A 20,588-nucleotide genomic window follows, 5' to 3' on the forward strand; every position below is an offset into this window, starting at 1 on the left:
ATAGCATAAATCATGGGGGCAGTGTTTACAACTTTCTGATGAATTTGATCAGTACATCTGTCTCCTTTGGGAACATTAAACTGTACCCTTCTCTGGTAGAAAAACGAAAACAAAAACAAAGTGGTACTTCATTTTGATTCTGAAATGCTTAAAGACTCAGGGCGGGGGGGAATCACCATTTGATGTTGCTGCTGTTTAAATAGCACTTGATTTCTTTTCCAGATTTTTCTATAGAGACTATTCAAAAATGGTTAAAGAAATGTTTTAAGTAAGACCGTGTTTCAGCAAAATGGGAATCATCGTTACGTACATTTTTAAGTCATTAGAAATTTAAATCAAGAAAGTAGCCAGGCCCAAGTTACAGAAAAGAGTTGATGAATTTGACTGTGATCACATGACATCTTGACATGACATTTTTGTTTTGCCGGGAGCCTCAGCTTCCCCTCAATAAGACCCATGAGTGACACAGGCAGTGCTGTATGTCATGCATACCCATTGGTTGGCACATAGGAATCACTAAAATAATTCAGAGAGTTCCCGTCCCCAAATTTCTTTCTGATACAGTTGCTGAGAGGATTAAGTGAAATAATGTATTAAAAGAGATTAGAACACAAAATTAGAAAACCATTGATCAGGTGTCCTGGGAACTAAGTTACCATAAAGAGAATAATACATGGGAAGTAGTGGAAGGACAGCAAAGAGGTTACTCAAGTGCTTGGTCATACATGAAATGATTAAAATGATTCAGATGTGCCAAAATTTGGATGTGTCAAAAATTTAGATGTTCCGCCCTCCAGTTTTAGATGTGCCACCTTCCAGAGTGATCACGATCATGCTTTCAATTTCTGGGCTTTTATTTTAGATTTAAATTTTAAGCATATTTAATTTTCTATCATCACAAATTTCATAGCATGTTTTCTCAAACTGTAAGTATAATTTCAATACATCCACGTTAATTAAAAATGTCTTCCTCATAGAAACATAATGTTAGAATGGAAGTACATAAGAATATTAGGGTCTACTTGCAAAATAAAAACAAAACAAAAACAAAAAAAACCCCACAAGATGCTACCTTACATATGAATTCATAAGCCATAACTATTGTGTATGTAATTGAACATTCTAAAGTCATCATTACTTCTATAAAAGTACCCACTAGTCCACTCTCTTCTTAAACTGTATTTTCCCATAAATTGTTTTTTTAATAAATCCTTCTAAATGTATCTCATGTTTAAAAAAAATTAAGCCCTACAAGTATTAGTTGTGTTCTGAGTAAACTGGGTCAAATTCTTCAGCATGATGTCCAACACTGATATTTTATGGAATGTTGGCTGTTACGGAATTCTCACAATTGCTTAATTGTTCATTTGCCTCCTTTAATCTCCTTCTATTATTTTTACCTGGATCTCTATTTTTTTTACAACAGTATTTTCCCCTTCTTCCTCCCAAACAGCACTGGAAAATAGCTCATGCACTTATTTTTAAATTTTACTTCTTCTAAGATATCAAGTATAAACATTCAAATGGCCTTCTCCTCTGCAATGTTTTGTCATTATAAGCTCTTAAAACGTTGCCTGATTGACAAAGGAGCTCATTTTAGAAATTCCCATGATCTGCTTAAATGCTATGAAAGTGGGTAATAGATTTCTTTCCTTGTCATATGAAGACAAGGTGACTCACATTTTAGAACTGTTCTTCTGAGTAACAGACATATTCTAAAATTCTTAATAAATAGTAATCCTTGGCAGATGTTAAGAGCGTATAGTAACCACTCATACCAGCACAAAAAGAAATTTATTTAAAAAATATATAATCTGGCTTGGACGACAGAATTAACTGTGCTACTACGCTGTACTTAACACACCTTATCGCTCATCACATAATATTTACACAAGGGGTTATAAAGTCATGTCATCGTTTGATGCGATTACTAGATCCTTTATTGGAATAGGTGAACTTTAATAGAATGTTTTCAGTACCATTTATGCAGAGTATAGTAAAACTATTTCAATGGTAAACAAAAATGCTTTTCAGTAACTTCTCACCCTATCTCCATCAACACAACTTTTGTCTAGAGGTAAATCAATCAGTATTTTGACCAGAGCGTCTTCATCTAGGTGATGGGCTAAATAACAGCACCCTCCCCACAACCCTCCACCTCCATGTCCTGATCTGGGAAGCTGTGAATGAAACAGGCAAAAGGGCCTTCAAAGATGTGACAAAGGAAAGATCTTGAGATGGAGAAATCATCCTGGGTTATCTGCGAGGACCTTAAATACAATCCTCAGTGTCCTTAGAAGAGGCAGGTTGAGGAATATTTGACTTCAGTACAAAGAGGGACATGACGACAGAAACAAAGACTGGAGTGCTGAAGCCAGGAGCCGGGACTCAGAAATGTCAGTAGCCTCTAAAAGTAGAAGCTAGAGTGGGATTCTCTCCTGGAACCTTCGAAAGAATCCCTACATGCACACCTTGATTTTAGCACCTTTAGGCTCATTTTGGACTTTTGATCTTCAGGACTATAAAAGGATATATTTGTGTAGCTTTGAACCATTACCTTTGTTAGGGCAGCCACAAGAAATTAAAACTATCTATAGAAAGAAGATTCAAATAAATTACCTCCAAGACCCACGCATGATTTCAGAAAACTGTTGTGCACTGCTAGCTTTGTGGACTTTTATTTTTCAGTATTTTTCAGAGGCATAACTTAAGAAAAGTCATTTTTCATTAGTTATTTAGGATGTACCGTTCTTGGTTGTAATCAGTCTGTTGGGTAATAGCATATCATCACTGAGAGGCAGCAAAATTAGGGGAGAGATTTCTTTTAGTTTATTTTACCAAGTTGAAGGAAAATGTTATATTTTTAAAGGATTTCTAATAGCCAATTCAATTAGAAATTCAAAACACAAGATTCTCGCAGAAATCAGCTGCCAGATTTATTAATCTATCTGAAAATAAAAACACAAGCAAACAAAAAGAATAAAAACAGAACTTAAAAAAAAAAAAGAACTTGAGATACATTTCCCAAAAGAGTTTATAATGCAACGTTTGAACCCTTCTGTACTGGAAATATTCTTAATGTTAACAGGCCAATTACTCATTTTGTTTTGTGAGTCACTACCTTAAGCAGAAAAATAGTTTGGCCTTAAATATTATATAATTAATACCAGTTCTTCCTTTGATCCATTAAGATAACTCATAGCCCAATCCTTCCCCAATGGGAAATTAGAACTAGATATTAAAAAGAGAAAAGATCAAGGAAAAAAAGAAAAGGAGAAAGAAAGAAAAAGAATCCTCAATACAATTTCATTTAGATGCTATTTTAAAGACCCACTTTTAATTTCTCCTTCAATTTCTCCAAATACGTTAATACTCTTTCCAATAAATCTTTAGCTGAATATTTTAAAATTTGTTTTTATTCTAAGTGCTGTAAATGGCCACATGAGCATAGTAGGGGGAAAAAAGTTCTCATTTTTAAGGCATACTTATTAACCCATAATGGGCCTAATGATATATAATGTATAGGCAGAACAATCATTGAAATCACAGGTTACATACATACAATGAAATTAAAATAGATCTTTTTGTAGGATTAAGTGTGACTAGTATTGATCACTGTATATGGGTTTCCCAATAGCTGTTCAATTTAGATATATGAGCTGTGATCTGTGCCATTTTGGAAAATGGGTAGCCGAGAAATCATCTTTCAACAATCTTTCCTGTGTTCACCAAGAAATGCTTTTATAGGTTCATTTTGGCTTTGTGTTTTGGATTTTTTTTAACATTTCATTATAGACTCTTAAAAAATGCTGTTCCTCTGGGATATTGATGGATTGAACAAAATTCATGCTTCTTGTCTGAATGGTTCAGCAAGCTTTTCAAGGATATTATAACACCATTTACTTTGTTTTTTTCCAAGGCGAATGAAACAACATATTCTGCTTTCAATATTTTCTCCAAATGCCAAACAAAAACAAAACAAAAACCTTTGAAACTTTAAATCTTTAAATCTTCTTTCAAACAATCCAAACACATTTACACAAGTGTCCAAAACAAGATGATGAATATCAGTGCCAGCACTATGTCATACAGCAACTTCCTCAGATCTTTGACAGTTTGTAAATAATTTTCTATTTCACCAAAAGTTACAAAAGTTCCACAGTTTCCCTTAGCAAGCTGAAGCTTACTCTTCATTTGTCAATGTGCATAAAAGCTGCTTATAGCATAGCATGGCATAAGCTATTTTTTAAGCAATAAATGGTTTGAGTCATCTATTTTGTCCTGAAATGCTATCTGTAGTTAACTGCATTGCTTATAAATGGTCATAGTAAATTCAGCATGAAAGAGAATATTACAGAAAAGACAGCAGCAGAAGCATTAGCATTATCTAATATTTATATATGTTATCAACATAACACAGCAGTAAAAGGTTTAAATGCATATCAACGGGTACCATGTCTAAAAATTACTATAGTACCTATTTAGTGTATTGGATATTTTTCTTAAGGAGTGCTTGCTGTATCTAGAACAGCATAATATGTGATTTAGTACAGTTAATTCTTATCGATTAAATAATGTCTTTTTATGTACTGAAGGAAGTGAGATAGATATTTTTTGCTTCATTGTGATCCTGGATTTAACATTTAAATGAAGATCTCAAAGGACCATGACATATCATTATTTAACTGAAACGGGCTTCAAAATATTTAAACGACATTATGATTTGTATCTAAACAGCAAGGTGGCACCAGATACATGTAATGCTACTGGCCTATGACTCAGTTTGGAGCCAGAGTCCAAAATTGTGCCCCTCATTTACCGTCATGGTGATCACTCAACTTCAGAGAGAATTACCCATTTTATGGTTATCCTCTGTGAGTCATATATAGAGCAAAACAAAACAAAAACAGCAAATGCAATCTCTAAATACCTTTTTACAACAGGTGCAAAACCAGTCATCTCTAACAATTAAACTGCCATTTACAGTAGGGTTTTTTTTGTTTTTTGTTTTTTGTTTTTTTTTGGTTTTTTTGTTTGTTTGTTTTTGTTTTTGTACATCTTGCAGAGACTCAGAAATGAGAGGGGAAAATGCCCAAGGCAAATGGTCTCCAAGTGGATATTTACACAATGTGAATTAACTGTACCATAGATACCCAGAGAAAATGAACATTTTCTTATGTTGTTATGAAATCAAATAAACATGATATAGCTTCATCATACTTAAAACCTGTAGGACCCCATCCCAAGCCTAAGTAAAAAGTAATCCCCGTATTCCCCCACCCATTCACCCATTATCTTCCTGTTACACAGAATAAATGTTTAGATTACTCCCACCCACCCTCAAATAAAGTGCACAGTCCATGGCAGACCATAGAATAATGCAACAGGAAAGCCCCTTTTTGTGTATTATTATTTAAAAATAAAATACAAACAACAAAAATCAAAAATCGAAGAGCACTCAGAGATTCTCTGCATCCTGCAAAAAGAGGAAACGCTTGAGCAGGCCCTGCTTCACTGTCACTTGTGTTAATACACGTAGCCTTCATTGTAGGGATGGGGGTTGCAGCAGCCCCCTTCCGGCATGTAGGCCATGCCCTCGTCAAAGTGAGACAGAGGCACCGTGTCCTCTTCATTGATGTGACGTTCCATGTCTGTCTTCAGCAGTGGGCGCTGATTATCTGGAAAGGCCATGGAGAACAGGGCTTCTGGATCACACACAAATTTGTAGACATATCTCTCTCCAGCCACCTGATGAAAACACGGAAGAGAAAAACCCAGCCTTATGTATGGTGCAGGATGTTAACTGAACTTAGTGTGGCGATCATTTCATGATATATACAAGTAGTGAATCATTCTGTTTTACCCCTGAAACTGATGTAACGCTATATGTCAATGGACCTCAAAAGAACTGCGATCTCTACCATCCCGAAATAGGAAAGAGCAGGGAAACAAAAGAATAAAAACTTGGTTTAATATACCAGAAAGGGTGCATAACCAAAAAAAAAAAAAAGAAGGTCCTTACTTTGTAGAATAAATTACAGTCCAAAAGAGGGAAATGCGACCTTGAGTAATGATTGACTCTGAGTAATAATTACATTCATTCCAGGCACAGCTAGAAAGCTTAGCACTTTGCTTGTTTTAAATAAAAGGAAGCTTACATTGTTATTTGGGGGAGGGGTGGAAATCAATGATTTCATGCAGGCATCTCCCACTGAAATTTTTTTCCTTTGTTTTAAATGGTAATATCTTTATAAAATGACTGGATCTTTAAGGTGTAGTGTCTCCCTCTTAATATTACATTTTCTGAAATCGTAGAAAAACTAAACTTCTAAACCTTAAAAGAAAAATGTGTTGTGTTCCTAATAAGACTAGACTAGTGACTTGCTGATTCACAGTGAACTGGTTCTTTTTTCTTTTTCTTTTCTTCTTTTTTTCTTTTTTTGGCACTTGTGTATTCTGATGTAAAAGAAAAAGATGCATAGCCTTATTTAAATGAAAGATGGATCAAGAGGACAGCATTATCCTGGGTACATCACTTTTAAAAATGAAGGCAAGTTGCATTAGACAGAAGTTAAGGATGTGTGTAAAGTGTCAAATTGAAGTAAGAGGTGTAAAAAAGTGAAAGGAATTTAAAATATACAATGCATAGGGAGGAAATGAGAAAAAGAAATGTGACAGCTGCCTGAAATAAAGGAGAAGTAGCATAATTTGTAGGGAATGACATGTACCAAACTTAAATTTTGAAGAATAATGTTTCTCTAGGAAATTATAAACAATAATGAAGTGAAACACATATGTACCCCCACCTCCATTAACAGACAAAACTGAGGTTCTAAAAAAACCAGGAGTGGGTTGTGGGATAGAGGGTGGAGGGGGTGTGTGCATGAATACAGTTCTTTGCATTGACATTGACAGTACCTTTTCGTATGTGTGCAGAGATTAGTAGTTTTAGAAAGGTGAGAATTACTCAGTACCTCTGGGTTCCTATGTATCAAAAAGGCACTGCTATTTGCTTTGTGATGCAGGAGAAGAGTAAGTTCATGGTTTAGAAACTATCTGTATGTCTGGAAAAAGCGAATCAACTACCAAAGAGCGCTAGTGTTCTGGACTCAAGATTTAGAACATTTTTTTGTCCTGGATTTTTTTAGCTTGTAAAAGGAACCAATTTAGAGAATCCAAATAATCTGAATATTCTTAGGTATGAAAAGAGTGAACACTTCGTTTTTATAAATTTGGACATGTTTCTTAATCTGCTCTCAGTTTCCCCTTTCTTTTGTGAAATAAAGGTGGGAACGGCTCCTATGGAAAGCCTCTTATAAAATCAAGATGGAAGTTTCTAGTACATTGCATAGCAAACAGAGGAGCTGAAATAAATTATTTTAGGCCCTTATAAGAAAGAAACTAAGTTCATAAAGGTGGAATTGCCATAAATATATACAGGCAATATCAGAAACAAAGCTAAGATATGAAATCCTTGTTTTCTTTTTTTTTTTTCTTTATTCAAAGCATCTTGAGGAAAATAAATAAATAAATGGCCTGCATACCTCAAAGCATTCAATAACCTTCTTTGTTTTGTTTGGAGCTTCAGAAAAAGAGGTATTTGCTTTAGGCTACTGGTAGCTTTTTTATCCAACCTGTTGCTATTGGTTATAATTAGAAATGATTTGATAAATCACCATGGGGAATTAAAATGTACAACATGCAATCAAGATTATAAAACCTCTTAAGGAGACTGCCTTGACTCATTGCTTCCTGCTATTTTTCTTATGAAAAACATTTTTGGAGCTACCACTATATTTATCGGACTATGTTAGATGCCACAGAGTTTAGAACAAAGGCTGATAACTACCAAGGGAAATAATGTCTTTTATTAGTAGTAATACAATTACAATGTAGAAAATGCTGCACATTAAGTATACCCAAACTGCAAAGCTGAGATATACAGAACATGAATTTTATAGGAGATGAATTAGAGTTAAGTAAGGAAGTATCTTTTGAACTGTGCTTTGAAAGACTACACATTTAAATTATGTGTTAATTTTTAAAATCGTAGAAGTAACACAGAGAAACTAGAGGAAAACTAAAAACTACACATTAAACCAAAAGAAATAATGATTTATCATTATAACATCAAGAAATAACCACTGTTCAAATTTTTCCACATATTTGTCTAGGCATTTCTGTTTTGAAATAGAAGTGAACACATGTATGTACAGTCTAAAAGCCATACCCCACCCTTTCTTCTTTCACAACTACTGAAATAATCAGGATTTTTTTATATGTTTAGATCCATTTGATTATTTTTATTTTCTAAACTTTCCATTTTATTTTCCTTGACATACACCACATACATACATAATTTTAAGTTTATATGATCTGAAAAGAAACCAGAGTATCAGAATTTTAAGTTTCTAAACAAGTGTGGTCATATAAACATTTTTCCACTACACCCTGAAATATAAAATTCTATAACACACTTTTTTTTTTAAGGACAGCATAATTTTTCTGAGTGACTCTGTTAAAATTTACTTAACCATTAGACTGATACAGACGTTAGGTAAAAATCAGAAGGCAAGGCACTCTATAAAGAGGGGACCATATCGGTGAAGTAATGAGGGGGGTCACAGGCGTATCAAATAGCAGCAAAGAGAATCACTCAACACATATGAGGAAAAAGATTAAACATGTCTGTAAAAACTGTAAACAGCCTTCATTTATGTGCTGGCTACAAGGAGACCTCAATTTTGCATATTTCACCATTAAACACCCTATGCTTTCTCACATTGCACGGCAACACCCCAAAAGGTATGTCATAGAAACCACAGAATTTTGCTACCCTCTACTAGCTGATAAACAGTTGCAAACAATTTCTTCTGGCAATTACATCCCAACAGGGAAAAATGTGAGGAGCAACACTATTTTAATCTGTATTTTAGTACCTATGCCATAATTTGATTATTTGATAGCATCTTGTCTTATCAATCTATTAAAATAAGAGGTAAACACACGGTGTATGTGATCATCGGATAAATAAACAGGCACATGGAATGGTGATATTGGTAATAAGAATCACGTTTGAACACCCTTGAGAATAATTAAGACCTGGCGTGACATCCTGGAGATACCCTGTCAAACACTACGTCTAAAAGCTGAGGTGTAACTAGACACCTTCTCCTTTTAACTCTCTGTGAATGCTCTCTTTAATAAGAGACTTAATGGTCAAGACACAGAAGCCAAATGTGTCTCAGCTCCCACTGGTTTCAGGGTGTGAGTGGTATTCAGAGCCACCTTTCACTGAAGACTTCTCCTGTGCCAGGTACCACGCAACGATCTCGGGTACCTTATTTCATTTAATCATCAGAACAACTTCAGGAAGTAAAAACACCACCATTTAGCAGAAGAACCTGTTCAAAAAGGTGACCCGCTGAGAAGTCAGCATGTAAACCCGACTGCATTCTCTCTTTCGCTGTGCACCACTGCCCAGGACTGGGGAGCACCTGCTGCACCAGCCCACGTGATATGCTGGGACTAGGGACTTGGTGAGGAAAATGAAAGGGTCTCGCTGCAGGTGGGAAGGGCAGGTGAGAGGAAGGGAGGAATAAAAAAAGACCCTACGGTTGAGATGGAGAACACAGGGGAGCAGGTAGTAATAGGTTATATATCTTGAAGGCAAGATTCAGGGAAATAGGACATGAGAAATGGATTCAGCCTTATCTTTCGAGGATCTTGGGCACTCTAACTTCTGAGCTGGTGAACTCCAGAGCACCAATTCCCTTTGGTCTAAAAACTCAGTGATGCTGTTCCCTCTGTTCCAGTATGTTACATGTAGCAAGTGGTTGAGTTTTCTTGGCGTAAATATAGTGGTATAAAAAATATGCCACAGTGCAGAATATATAGCTATGTTTGTGTCACCCAAATGAACAAAGGACGCATAATAAGACAGTAATGTTCACAAAGGATAAATCATAAACTTGGTTCACAGTCTACACAACTGGAATGAATACACATGCAAGGCTGAAAGATGTAATAATCACAAGTATTCAATGTTTTATCTTTATTCATCGGTTCATTCCCTTCTTCAAAAATTTTACAATCTCTTCTTCATGCACTTGGCTTGTTTTATCTTACTCTTTTTTTTAAAGCCACTTTCAAATACTAAGAGAAGCTCACTTGAAATGAAATAAAATATATATAACTTCATTCACCAATGAAATAGTATCAATATTTATTTTTAATAAATGGTTTAGGATTCTAAGCTGTCACATGCTGAAACCAGGCAAGATCTCAGACAAGAAGAGAAGATTTTTCAGGACAAGAAATTCTCTGAATGTTTCTTAAGGATAAGAACAAGGAGGGAAAAAGTAAGCATTCAGTTTGTATTGGAAACTATAAACAACAGCATTTCCAAATTATATAATTGTGGGGAATGTAGTGGACTACCGAAAACTTCTGGGAAGATATACATGACTATTAGTACTGCAACAACATTTTTTACCAAATACGGTAAAGTTGGGAATGCCAGAAAGTCTACTAGTTTCTATATGATATTATTACACCGGTCTCTAATGCCCAGGAATTTATAAATAGAAAGGCTTGTAATACCAAAACCAAGAGCTAAGCATATGTTAAAATGAGTGAAAACCTTGCTTCAGCAATGCAATGATATGTGGCTTTTAAAGTACGACATGCAGATTAATGTGCAACATTTCAATGAATTTTAATGCTGTTTTAGCTGCTCACCTTTTGCATGATTCCTTTCTCATAATAATAGCGAAGCGAACGGCTTAGTTTATCATAGTTCATAGCTGGCCTGTTTTTCTGAATGCCCCAACGCCGGGCCACCTGCCACCAAAACAGAATGACATTGTAGTGTTAAGAACTGCCTTATCAAGATATTTCATAAAACATTAGTGAATTAATCAATTACTTCCAAACCTTCCAAAACACATCCAAATTAAAGACCTAAGTAAAGAGGCAAAATCATGATCTGAATTTTCCTGTGTCCTGGTTTGCTTTTAAACCAGGCGTGCAGCACAGTGATCATTCTGAAACTTCACAATAGAATTCTTTGTCACTATTGTTTTGGATACAAAATTAAATGGAAATAAGGGGATGTGTTTACAATGGGAACGAACAGGCTGCAATTCACCAAGATGAGGCAAGTTTCCCATCCTGAGATATATGGCCTGTTTTTTCCCTCTTAGTTTTTCAGATAAAACCCATAGATCAAGAACAGCTTAGTGATCTCTTTGTAAAGGTGTTTTTCAAGGTTGTGATAAACTAAAGGAAAAAATACCCTGTTTGATACCAAATAAAAGAGTGAACAAGTGGCATTTTGTGTGGAGCAGAGGAAACACTATACAAATTCATAATCTGAACTGCAAATAATTTTTATTGCCTGAAGCAGCATCAGAATAAAACTGTAACCAATACTAAACTGGCAAATTAGGCATTCACTTAGACAACAGTAATTGCATACTAAAAATAAGAAGGAAGTGGAAAAGGTCACCATGTACACAAGTCTACAAACAAAAATCTCTAAAGCAGAATGTCCACTTTGTTGTTTAGTGAAAAATCTCAGAACTTTTTATAATGTGGCTTTGGAGGAGCAACTTATGTGGCAGAGGAGAGGTTTTCAAGAAAAGCCCCTTCTTCAATGTATATGCCTCCCCCGCGTCACCACCGCCTTGGGCTGGCTGACGCATTATACTGAAGAGCGTAGCCTGCTTTTTCTACCCCAGCTACAACCATGTTCTCGTTAATTTCCATATTTTATTAGTCTGAGCAGATACTGCAGCTGTCATGCATACCTAGGCGACCCCAAGAGAGCATTAGCTAATAGAGTTAGTGTTTTCCTTCATTTCTATGAAATTCCAAGTTGTTGCTGGGTCCCATACACTAAAATAGAATGCTTTTCAGGGAGATCATAATGTGCCTTTCTCCATTTTATTAGCAATAGGCTTTCCTCAGGGTTTGTTTTTTTTTTTTTTTCCCTCCTTTTAAAAATACTGATCCTTGCTATCTTCTACCTCCTTAATTTGTATTCCTGGAATAAACATACGATGTAATTTAGCCACATGCATCCCTCTACTTTTTTAAGAGCAGAGAAATGTGATGTAACTGGGACATGATGACATATCCAAGTGGTCATCACAGCAGGTACACCTTAATTTTCCAAAGATCAACTTTATTTTAATGCAAGTGTTCTAAGCAGTAGTGAAATGGGAGGGTGGCAGTAAGAAATGAAAGCAACGCTTTCTAAATAAAATGCCTTTTAAAAACTGAATAATGAACATCAGCAAATCTTTAAGAGATTTGGCAAGTAAACAGCATGCAAACCTGAAAAGGACATGAAAACTACTTTTTTCTTTTTTTTTAAATATATATATATATATATTACTTTTTTAAATATAATTTATTGTCAAGTTGGCTAACATGCAGTGTATACAGTGTGCTCTTGGTTTTGGGGGTAGATTCCCATGATTCATCACTTACATACAACACCCAGTGCTCATCCCAACAAGTGCCCTCCTCAGTGCCCATCCCCCACTTTCCCCTCTCCCGTACCCTCCCATCAGCCCTCAGTTTGTTCTCTGTATTTAAGAGTGTCTTCTTGTTTGACTCTCTCCCTGTTTGTTAACTATGTGAAAATAAAGTATTAATATTTCCTTAAATTAAACAACAACCTCTGAATAGTTTTTCATTTACAAATGCTTCTCATGAAGAAACTCACCAGGATGTCCCTAGAAAGTAAAAAAAACTTGCAACCAACTTTAAGACAACACAGTGGAAGTCTCTAGGGAGAGAAAGATGATTTTTTTGATACCATAAGCAGAGTCTGATTTTGAGGATGCCTGGTAATTCTCAGCACAAGTGGGTATTAGTAGGTATTTTAAAACAGTAAAATTTATTCTTAGAGATGTTTTCTTAAAATTTTGTGATGTTTATTCATTTTTGAGAGACAGAGAGAGACAGGGCGTGAGCAGAAGAAAGGCAGAGAGAGAAGGAGACACAGAATCTGAAGCAGTCTCCACGCAGACCCACAAACCATGAGATCGTGACCTGAGCCAAAGTCAGATGCTTAACCGACTGAGCCACCCAGGTGCCCCGATTCTTAGAGATGTTTTAACTGACTCAGTGTCACATTCATCAAGAGAAGTGCCACATACCAATATGCCTATGAGACGCAGATGAGTTATGCAAGATGAACAAGTTCTAGAGATCTACTCTACCACGGTGTGCCCACAGTTAATAGTACTATATTTTAGGCACAGGTAGAAGGAAATAACTGTTCGATGTAAATTCCTATGACACGTACTCAGTTCTCCGATGAACCAACTCTTGCAGTGATTATTAACATGTTTGATGAGGTGAACAGCACACACTTCCATCACGTTAAAGGGCTTTCAAGTTACTTTACATTAAGTGTTTCTAGTCTCAGTTTGTTAGTGCTTCACATTTTTACGGTTCTTTAGCTTACATCATTTAAGTACATCTACATAAAAATGAATTTCGTTTGAAAGCCAAAGTAAGCCTGAGACACACTACGGAAATTCAAACACCCAAACATTTAGGCCATACTAGACAATGGATATTTTCAAATTCTGAAATCTGTATGTGTGTTTGGTGTAGGGCAATGGAGATGCAAAGCTAACCCGGCAAGCACTAGTTATAATCTGAAGTAGATTTATAATTATGCTAACCAGCTCCTGTTATTTCAAACTTCTTTTAATACATATTTGAATCAGATAATCTCTTAAATAAGAAAGGTAACTTATCTTCTGGATATCAAACTACGACATGCTATCTGATTATAAATGAATACCTGGTTTCAAAGGGCAGAAAATTTAAGATGTATAGGCCCATTATCCTAGGTTGTAGATATTTGGTCTATGAGAAACTAATCACTTGGGTTCAAAAATAGCTGGATATCGGGGCGCCTGGGTAGCTCAGTCGGTTAAGCGGCTGACTTCAGCTCAGGTCAGGATCTCGCGGTCCGTGAGTTCGAGCCCCGCGTCAGGCTCTGGGCTGATGGCTCAGAGCCTGGAGCCTGCTTCGATTCTGTGTCTCCCTCTCTCTCTGCCCCTCCCCCGTTCATGCTCTGTCTCTCTCTGTCCCAAAAATAAATAAACGTTAAAAAAAAATTAAAAAAAAATAGCTGGATATCTTACGAAATTTTTCAATCTTTCTGAGGTGTTTAAACCCTACAGCTAAAATGATCAGTCATAGGCATGTTAACTGAAAGTCTTCCATTGCTTTCTTGGCTAATGTAAACCAAAGTCAACTTCAAAAGTAGCAGAGAAAGCACCTTTAATAAGACACAAGCATTTCATACAAAAGTCACCTTTCTATAGAGGTCCAAAATGCAATTGGTGGGTTATGCCATAATAATTATAGTAGCTTTAAGTCTGAAACTAGACCTGGGGAGAATAAAACTTGAACTGAGACGTTTTTCCAGAAAACATTCCATTTGTCTGTGCACGGCGGCGACAGTAAGAAAGGTGAACAGGTAGTTGAAAGTGTGTTCCATTTATCCATATTATCTCTCTAGAATTCTCTCACTTTGGCAATTTCTTAGGTATTACGGTGACACTTTGTACTTAATCCCTACTTTCTCACGGGGTGTACACGGTCCGGCTGCCTAGGAAAGGTATCACCAAAAGTCAAAGAGAAGCAATGTCCCTACTAGGCCCGCATCTCTGAAGGAGTGAGCTCTTCCTACTGCAGCTCTTGTGGGCCTTTGTCCCCCCACGGCAATTTCTCCCCCGCTCCCTCTGGCACATGACTTTGGTTTCTCAATGTCCCCCTCTGACCCCTTGACAAAATTAAGATTATCCAGATAACAAATGCTAATACTCAAGAACAATCCCTTCATGTGCAAAAGTAGTTGAACTTCAGATACACCCTCTCCTCCTCAAAAATCATCAAACATCCCCAATGTAGATGCTCTCTTAGAGACCTTCCCAAGCACTGCATTCTTGAATCAAGTCTTATGCCAACGATGCTCTGGCTAGTTTTCTTCATCAATTCCACAGGATGGTATTCAACTGGAAAAAGTGTGCAACATATTCATTTCTTAGTTTAAATGGATACATTTTTTTCCTTTGCCCACCTTCTAATTTAGAAGGTTTCCCTAAAGTTTTAAAAGTAAAAACAAACAAACAAACAAACAAACAAACAAACAAAAACGTTTTTGGCACACTGATCGAATATATGTTTCTTCAATATTAGAACATATCTGGTTTTCCAAACAAAAATCTGTTAAACCCACCTCTTCGGGCTCAATCAGTTTAAATTCCATGCCTCGCCCAGTCCACGCAATGAAATGAGAATTTGAAGGGTCATCCAGAAGAGCTACCAAAAACTGCCAGAGCTGAAGTGACCCCCGCCGCTGGTATGTGGGGCCTTCCCGATACATGCCTGGCTCCTGTTTGATGTCTCCTAAATTAAAAAGGTTTTAAGTTTCGATTATTAGCAATATTATGACATTTATATAAAATTTACATTAAGTCAATCGCTAAAATGATTAAAACACAACCACTTTATGGGTGTCTGTGAAATGTAATGTTATTGCTAAACAAGGCTTTAAAACAATCAAAGGATTTGAAGTAAAGCAAGAATCTGTACAAACTCACAAACAACTATATATAACATATAAGGGTCAAAATAAATGCATACAGGTGCAGAATAAATCCACGGATGTCATTTACTTATAACATTTTTGTATAACCATCCTTTTGTTTTCATTCATTTATTTAAAAACCATACCGTCTAATCACACTTCTTTTTGCTTTTATTGCTAATGACATTATTCACTGCTCTAAGCAACACTGAAGAGGGAGTAATCAATTTTAAGCTCTGGGCACTTTATTTGTACAAATTAAATTCTGCAAACTATAATGTGTAATATCTCATTGACCTGCACATTACAAACTATTGTAAATTTTAATGCAAATATTTCAAAGCAAATTTAATAGCATCTTAAACGCTGGGTTAAGTAATCTGTACATTATATAAATTAGGAAAATCTCATAGGGAAATCAGAGCATATTGGATTATCATCATACCATCTTTTTCCACACCTTCATACGGGCACTACCACTTTCTTAGCTGGCAGCAAATAAAAATTTCTTTGTTTTTCTTCATCTCTTGCTTGCATTTCACTCATGTGAGTTTAGCTTACTAGTCTTTTTCTAAAAGTGCAATCTGAAAACATACGTACTGGAGCTTTCTGTAAATCTATATTTTTAATCAAGAAAGGTTGGTTTGTGTTACATTTATTTGTTATTTATACATAGTGTAAAAACCTATTAAGTACATTACAGCAATATGGGTGTTAGTACCACAATTCTTCTGGCATAAATCTGGTCAGTTATCTTGCTTTTACCAACCAACCAACCAAACAAACAAACAAAAAATTCAGTCATAACTCCTGATTATTTACATCTACCTCCAGGCACCTACCCCTAAAATATGTGGAACTGGTCACACTGGGAACGAATGTCTAGGGCCCTACGGACATATCATTGTTAATGCACAACTTTCTCTTCTCCACGATAGAAGCAATTCAGACAGAATATACTGAAGCTAATCTATTCACAGTTAGTGTGAATTATAAAGCAGGTGAAGTCAGAAGCTTCTTAAAACTTTCCTTTGGTTAGTAGACAGCAACACACCTTTTAAGATAATCACGAAAAGAGCAACACTTCACAAACCATAACCAAAATAAAATTATTCAGTCAATAGCTGCTAAAAATCATTATGTCATTTTGGTCTAAGCTAGATAATACAGAAGTGTCTCTTCATATTGATTTCAATGACAGTTTTATTTATCTCAGTTTTTCCTTCTGAGACTCACAAATTTTTTCATGGGGGTAGCTGAGCAATTATACAGAGTGAAACCCTGTCAAATTTTATAATCTGTAGGTTGTTTCTGCCTATAAATGTGACTGACCATACTGGCCTTGTCGATGAAAAAAAAATAACCCTTTGTTTTTCTATTCTTTTGCTCTCTATTCCTTACAAAAAAAAAAAAAGAGTAATAAGTATTATTTTCCAAAAAAGCCTTTCTTAGTACAAAATTGAGAATATTTAAAAGTCAAAGGGAATGAATAATCAAGATAGACATTCATGTGATTTAGGCTTCTTAGATTGTGTCGTAATCCTATTGGTAGTTTTGAGCTATTTTTTTCTTCCTTATATGCCCATGCTGATAATCAAGATGTCTTGAAATGTTAAGCTCACTAAGAATGAAGCGAAAGAAAGAAAGAAAGAAAGAAAGAAAGAAAGAAAGAAAGAAAGAAAGAAAGAAAAGAAAAAACCTGATGAAGATCATTCCAAAAAGCAAAGGCTTTATGCTCTGTCTGAAGAAAAAAGGTTGTTATTTTAAGAATTATGACACTCCACACCTATCACACTGCTGAACTTCGAACTTTAAAACCAGTATCTATTTAGAATAAGGCCAAAAAAGTGACCCCTACTGGAGCTTAACCCTGTGACCTTCAATGAATTTAGCAATTTAAAGCAAGATTAAGGAAACAGATCTTCCCAAAATTATCATTCCTTCTGTGAAGGACCAGAGTAGCAAAAACCTCAGGAACAGAGTAGTCTTCAAGCAACTAATTAGAGATGTAGAAGCAATCTGAGCATGCACTTTGCTGTTTAAATAACAACGATTAAAAACTTATGAGCACTACCAAGTCATTACAGCCATGATCCCCAAAGTTTGTGCAATCAGCTAATCAGAGGGTCCCTGCTCATTTCCTGTTAAACAATCAAAGCAGGAAATATGGAGACCACTCCGAAGAACCACTAAACCAATGAACTGTTCACTTTTTACCCAAGCGTCCGCATAGATGCTGACTTCTGCCACCTTTGTTGAGAAAGAAGAAATTCTATTTAACTTGACACTCTTTTCTAAAATCTGGAACCTTTTCACTGCAATCGAGAGTGATATTAAAAAGGTAATGCTTTCCTGACTCCATTTTAAGCAATTACAAAATAATGGCACATTAGGAATGAACATCTTCCCGAGGGGGGGGTGGGGGGGAGAACAAAAAGGACTAACAATCACTAACTAAATGGGCAGCTATGTTGTTCCTGTGTTCCATAATGCATCTTTTCATGAACAATAAAAGGAAGAAGACTGCATTAGTCATCTGCGTATCCACAGTAGCATGCTTTCTGTTCTGCTTTGTTAATTATGGGATCAGCTTTCAATAAATCTCGAACAACAAGCTGCATGTGCTCAGCAGGGCAATGGAAAGACCCCTCTTACTGGACACAAAGCTCAGCAAGAATGATACTCTGGTTATAACTCTCAAAATGAGATCTCTCCTAGGACAAAAGCAAAAGGCTTCCAAATAAGGAAAGGAAGAGAGAATTTATAAAAGGTAAAGTTTAGCAAGAGTTGAATACATCACAAATGATGTGCATAGAAATCTTTAAGAAGAGATGTCAACTTCTTTCAGGAGAATTGAGGGTGAACTCTCCACTCTCTCTTAGAAAAATTCAAACTTGAAGCACAATGAAAAACCTACCATCAAATTTCTCTGGGACAACACAGGTGTCATCATAAAATTGCCTGGGGCCCTTTTCAAACATACAGCCTGTGGGGAGAAAGAGGATACATTTATTCATGATAGAAATGAAATTCACAAGCAATTTAAAATAGAGCCATTAACACAAAAACTGGGGTAGAAAAGGGCTCTGCCATTTTCAGCTCTGTGACCTTAGACACACTATGTAGCCACTGTGTCTCTGTCTCCTCACCTATAAAATGGGCGTGATATTAAATCACCTATCTTAAAGGGGTATTGTGAGGATAATAATTTAATATACACAAGTTTGGAATAGTACCTAGCACAGTGATATATGACAGACATTTATATCATTACTAACCCAAGCACAGAGCAGGTAAACACTGGCAAACTTAGAAACTACAATCTCCTTTTTCATTCTCTTCCAAGTTTTGTTATTCATGAGACAAGAAGGAAATCAAGATGAATTACTTATATTTACTTCACGGGGTTATCCTGATAAACTGAAACACATTCAGTCTACCCCTTACTTCCTGGGAGAAATATTTAGCTAGGCTAACCTTCTCATGTTTTCATCTCCAACAGCCAAGACAGTTTAATTCTATGTTTAATATTCCTTTTTCCTGTAACAAAACTAAGTCCACAGGAAAAAAAAAAAAACAACAAAATAGATCAACAGCTTTAATGGTCATTTTCTCCCCCATGTCATTGACTGTGACCTTCAGTGAATTCTTGTTGTCTTTGATCGCCAGTAAGAAATCTCATACAATTTAATCACAGTTTTTTTTCTCAAATGTATTGGTCTCTACCGTGAGTACATAACATTAACAACAGTAGTGACACTAATTACATCGCATTTCTTAAATATTTTTGATTTGCCAGCTCATTATACTCTTCTTTAAATACAAGGATTTACTTCTATCAATCTCACTTACACAAAACAACCAATATTAGACCTAATGTAAACGCATGTATCTATATCATCTGAGGACAAAGAGCATTATGATAAGAACCACACACATATTTCCAGAAATACTTTAGTAGGGAATGCATCCAGAGATCTTTTTTATTCACTAATTTGCAGGTATCAAAGTCTGTTAGATCAAAGCTTTCCCACCATGTTTACCATGAACACACCCATAATAAAAGTTCCTTCTGTAGGCCTCTTATGTGAAATTCCATTCTTAACTAGTATTTGTCTGAAAATGAAAATCCAGTTTATTTAAAGGCAAATATATTTATATCTCCTGTCTTTTATTTCAAAACAGAGACTTAAATTTGTAAAGAAAAACTGACATTCCTCGAAGATACATTTCAACAGAGAGTAGGAAGATAGGCTAATCTATAAAGCACATGTTCTATTTTAAAAGAATGTGGTTGTTGGGGGGGGGGGGGAGAACACAGAACTCCACTTTTCAGCTGTTTATATGCACATGACTCATGTTAACAACCAAATTCAAGATAACATGATCTGAAACATCTTCCTTTTACTTTAAAAAGGTAAAGTTTTAAAATAGTGCTTTAGGGAACATAAGTGATTTTCCCCATAAAATAGAATGAATAATCAAATGATTGCATCTTTGGCACATCTGATTTTGACAGGATTTACAAGGAACTTCAATAATAGAAAACTTAACTTCTGTTCTGCTGGGATGAGCCAGGAAGCCTTCTTGCCTCATATAAATGGAGTGGCAGCTAGGCACTTCTGAAAGAAAAAACAACACCGGTCAAAGAGAAGTCTGGAGCTGAAAATGTGTGGTTACCAGTGAACAGAGTGCAGAGAGGAAAATAACCGAAACTGACATGAGTCTCCACGAGAAGAGCTTGTCAACACGTAGTTAACATTTCAGTCAGGGCCCACACAAGAAATGGTGAACACGGACTCTCTTTGACAGGCATGTGAATTCACAGCTTTACCCACATTTGCTGAAGAGTGGTTCTCCTGCAATCCCACATGAATAGGACAGTAGCCTTGAAACAAATGGTGTAATGAGTTAAGATACGTTTGGGGGCATTTATGAGATATATCTGTATATCCCGTGGTATTTA

At 35.9% G+C, this 20,588-nt stretch overlaps 1 protein-coding gene across 6 annotated transcripts in view; it reads right to left on the bottom strand.

Moving 5' to 3' along the window:
• Positions 1 to 1,806: 1,806 nt before the first annotated feature.
• Positions 1,807 to 20,588, bottom strand: part of ETV1 (ETS variant transcription factor 1) — a 92,943-nt gene continuing 74,161 nt past the window's right edge. For 5 of the 6 annotated variants that reach the window (XM_007089095.3, XM_015540652.2, XM_007089094.3 and 2 more), the window contains 5 exons: positions 20,176 to 20,244; positions 18,540 to 18,608; positions 15,272 to 15,441; positions 10,741 to 10,842; positions 1,807 to 5,748 (listed from right to left, as the gene is read on the bottom strand). In XM_007089095.3, coding sequence (XP_007089157.1) covers positions 5,527 to 5,748; positions 10,741 to 10,842; positions 15,272 to 15,441; positions 18,540 to 18,608; positions 20,176 to 20,244 — 632 coding nt within the window. In that variant the 3' untranslated portion in view covers positions 1,807 to 5,526. The remainder of the gene's footprint in view (positions 5,749 to 10,740; positions 10,843 to 15,271; positions 15,442 to 18,539; positions 18,609 to 20,175; positions 20,245 to 20,588) is intronic. The other variant, XM_042967458.1, reaches the window with a different exon arrangement.

This window comes from Panthera tigris, chromosome A2 (genome assembly GCF_018350195.1).
Source record: "Panthera tigris isolate Pti1 chromosome A2, P.tigris_Pti1_mat1.1, whole genome shotgun sequence".
In the NCBI taxonomy this organism is placed as follows: Eukaryota; Metazoa; Chordata; class Mammalia; order Carnivora; family Felidae; genus Panthera; species Panthera tigris.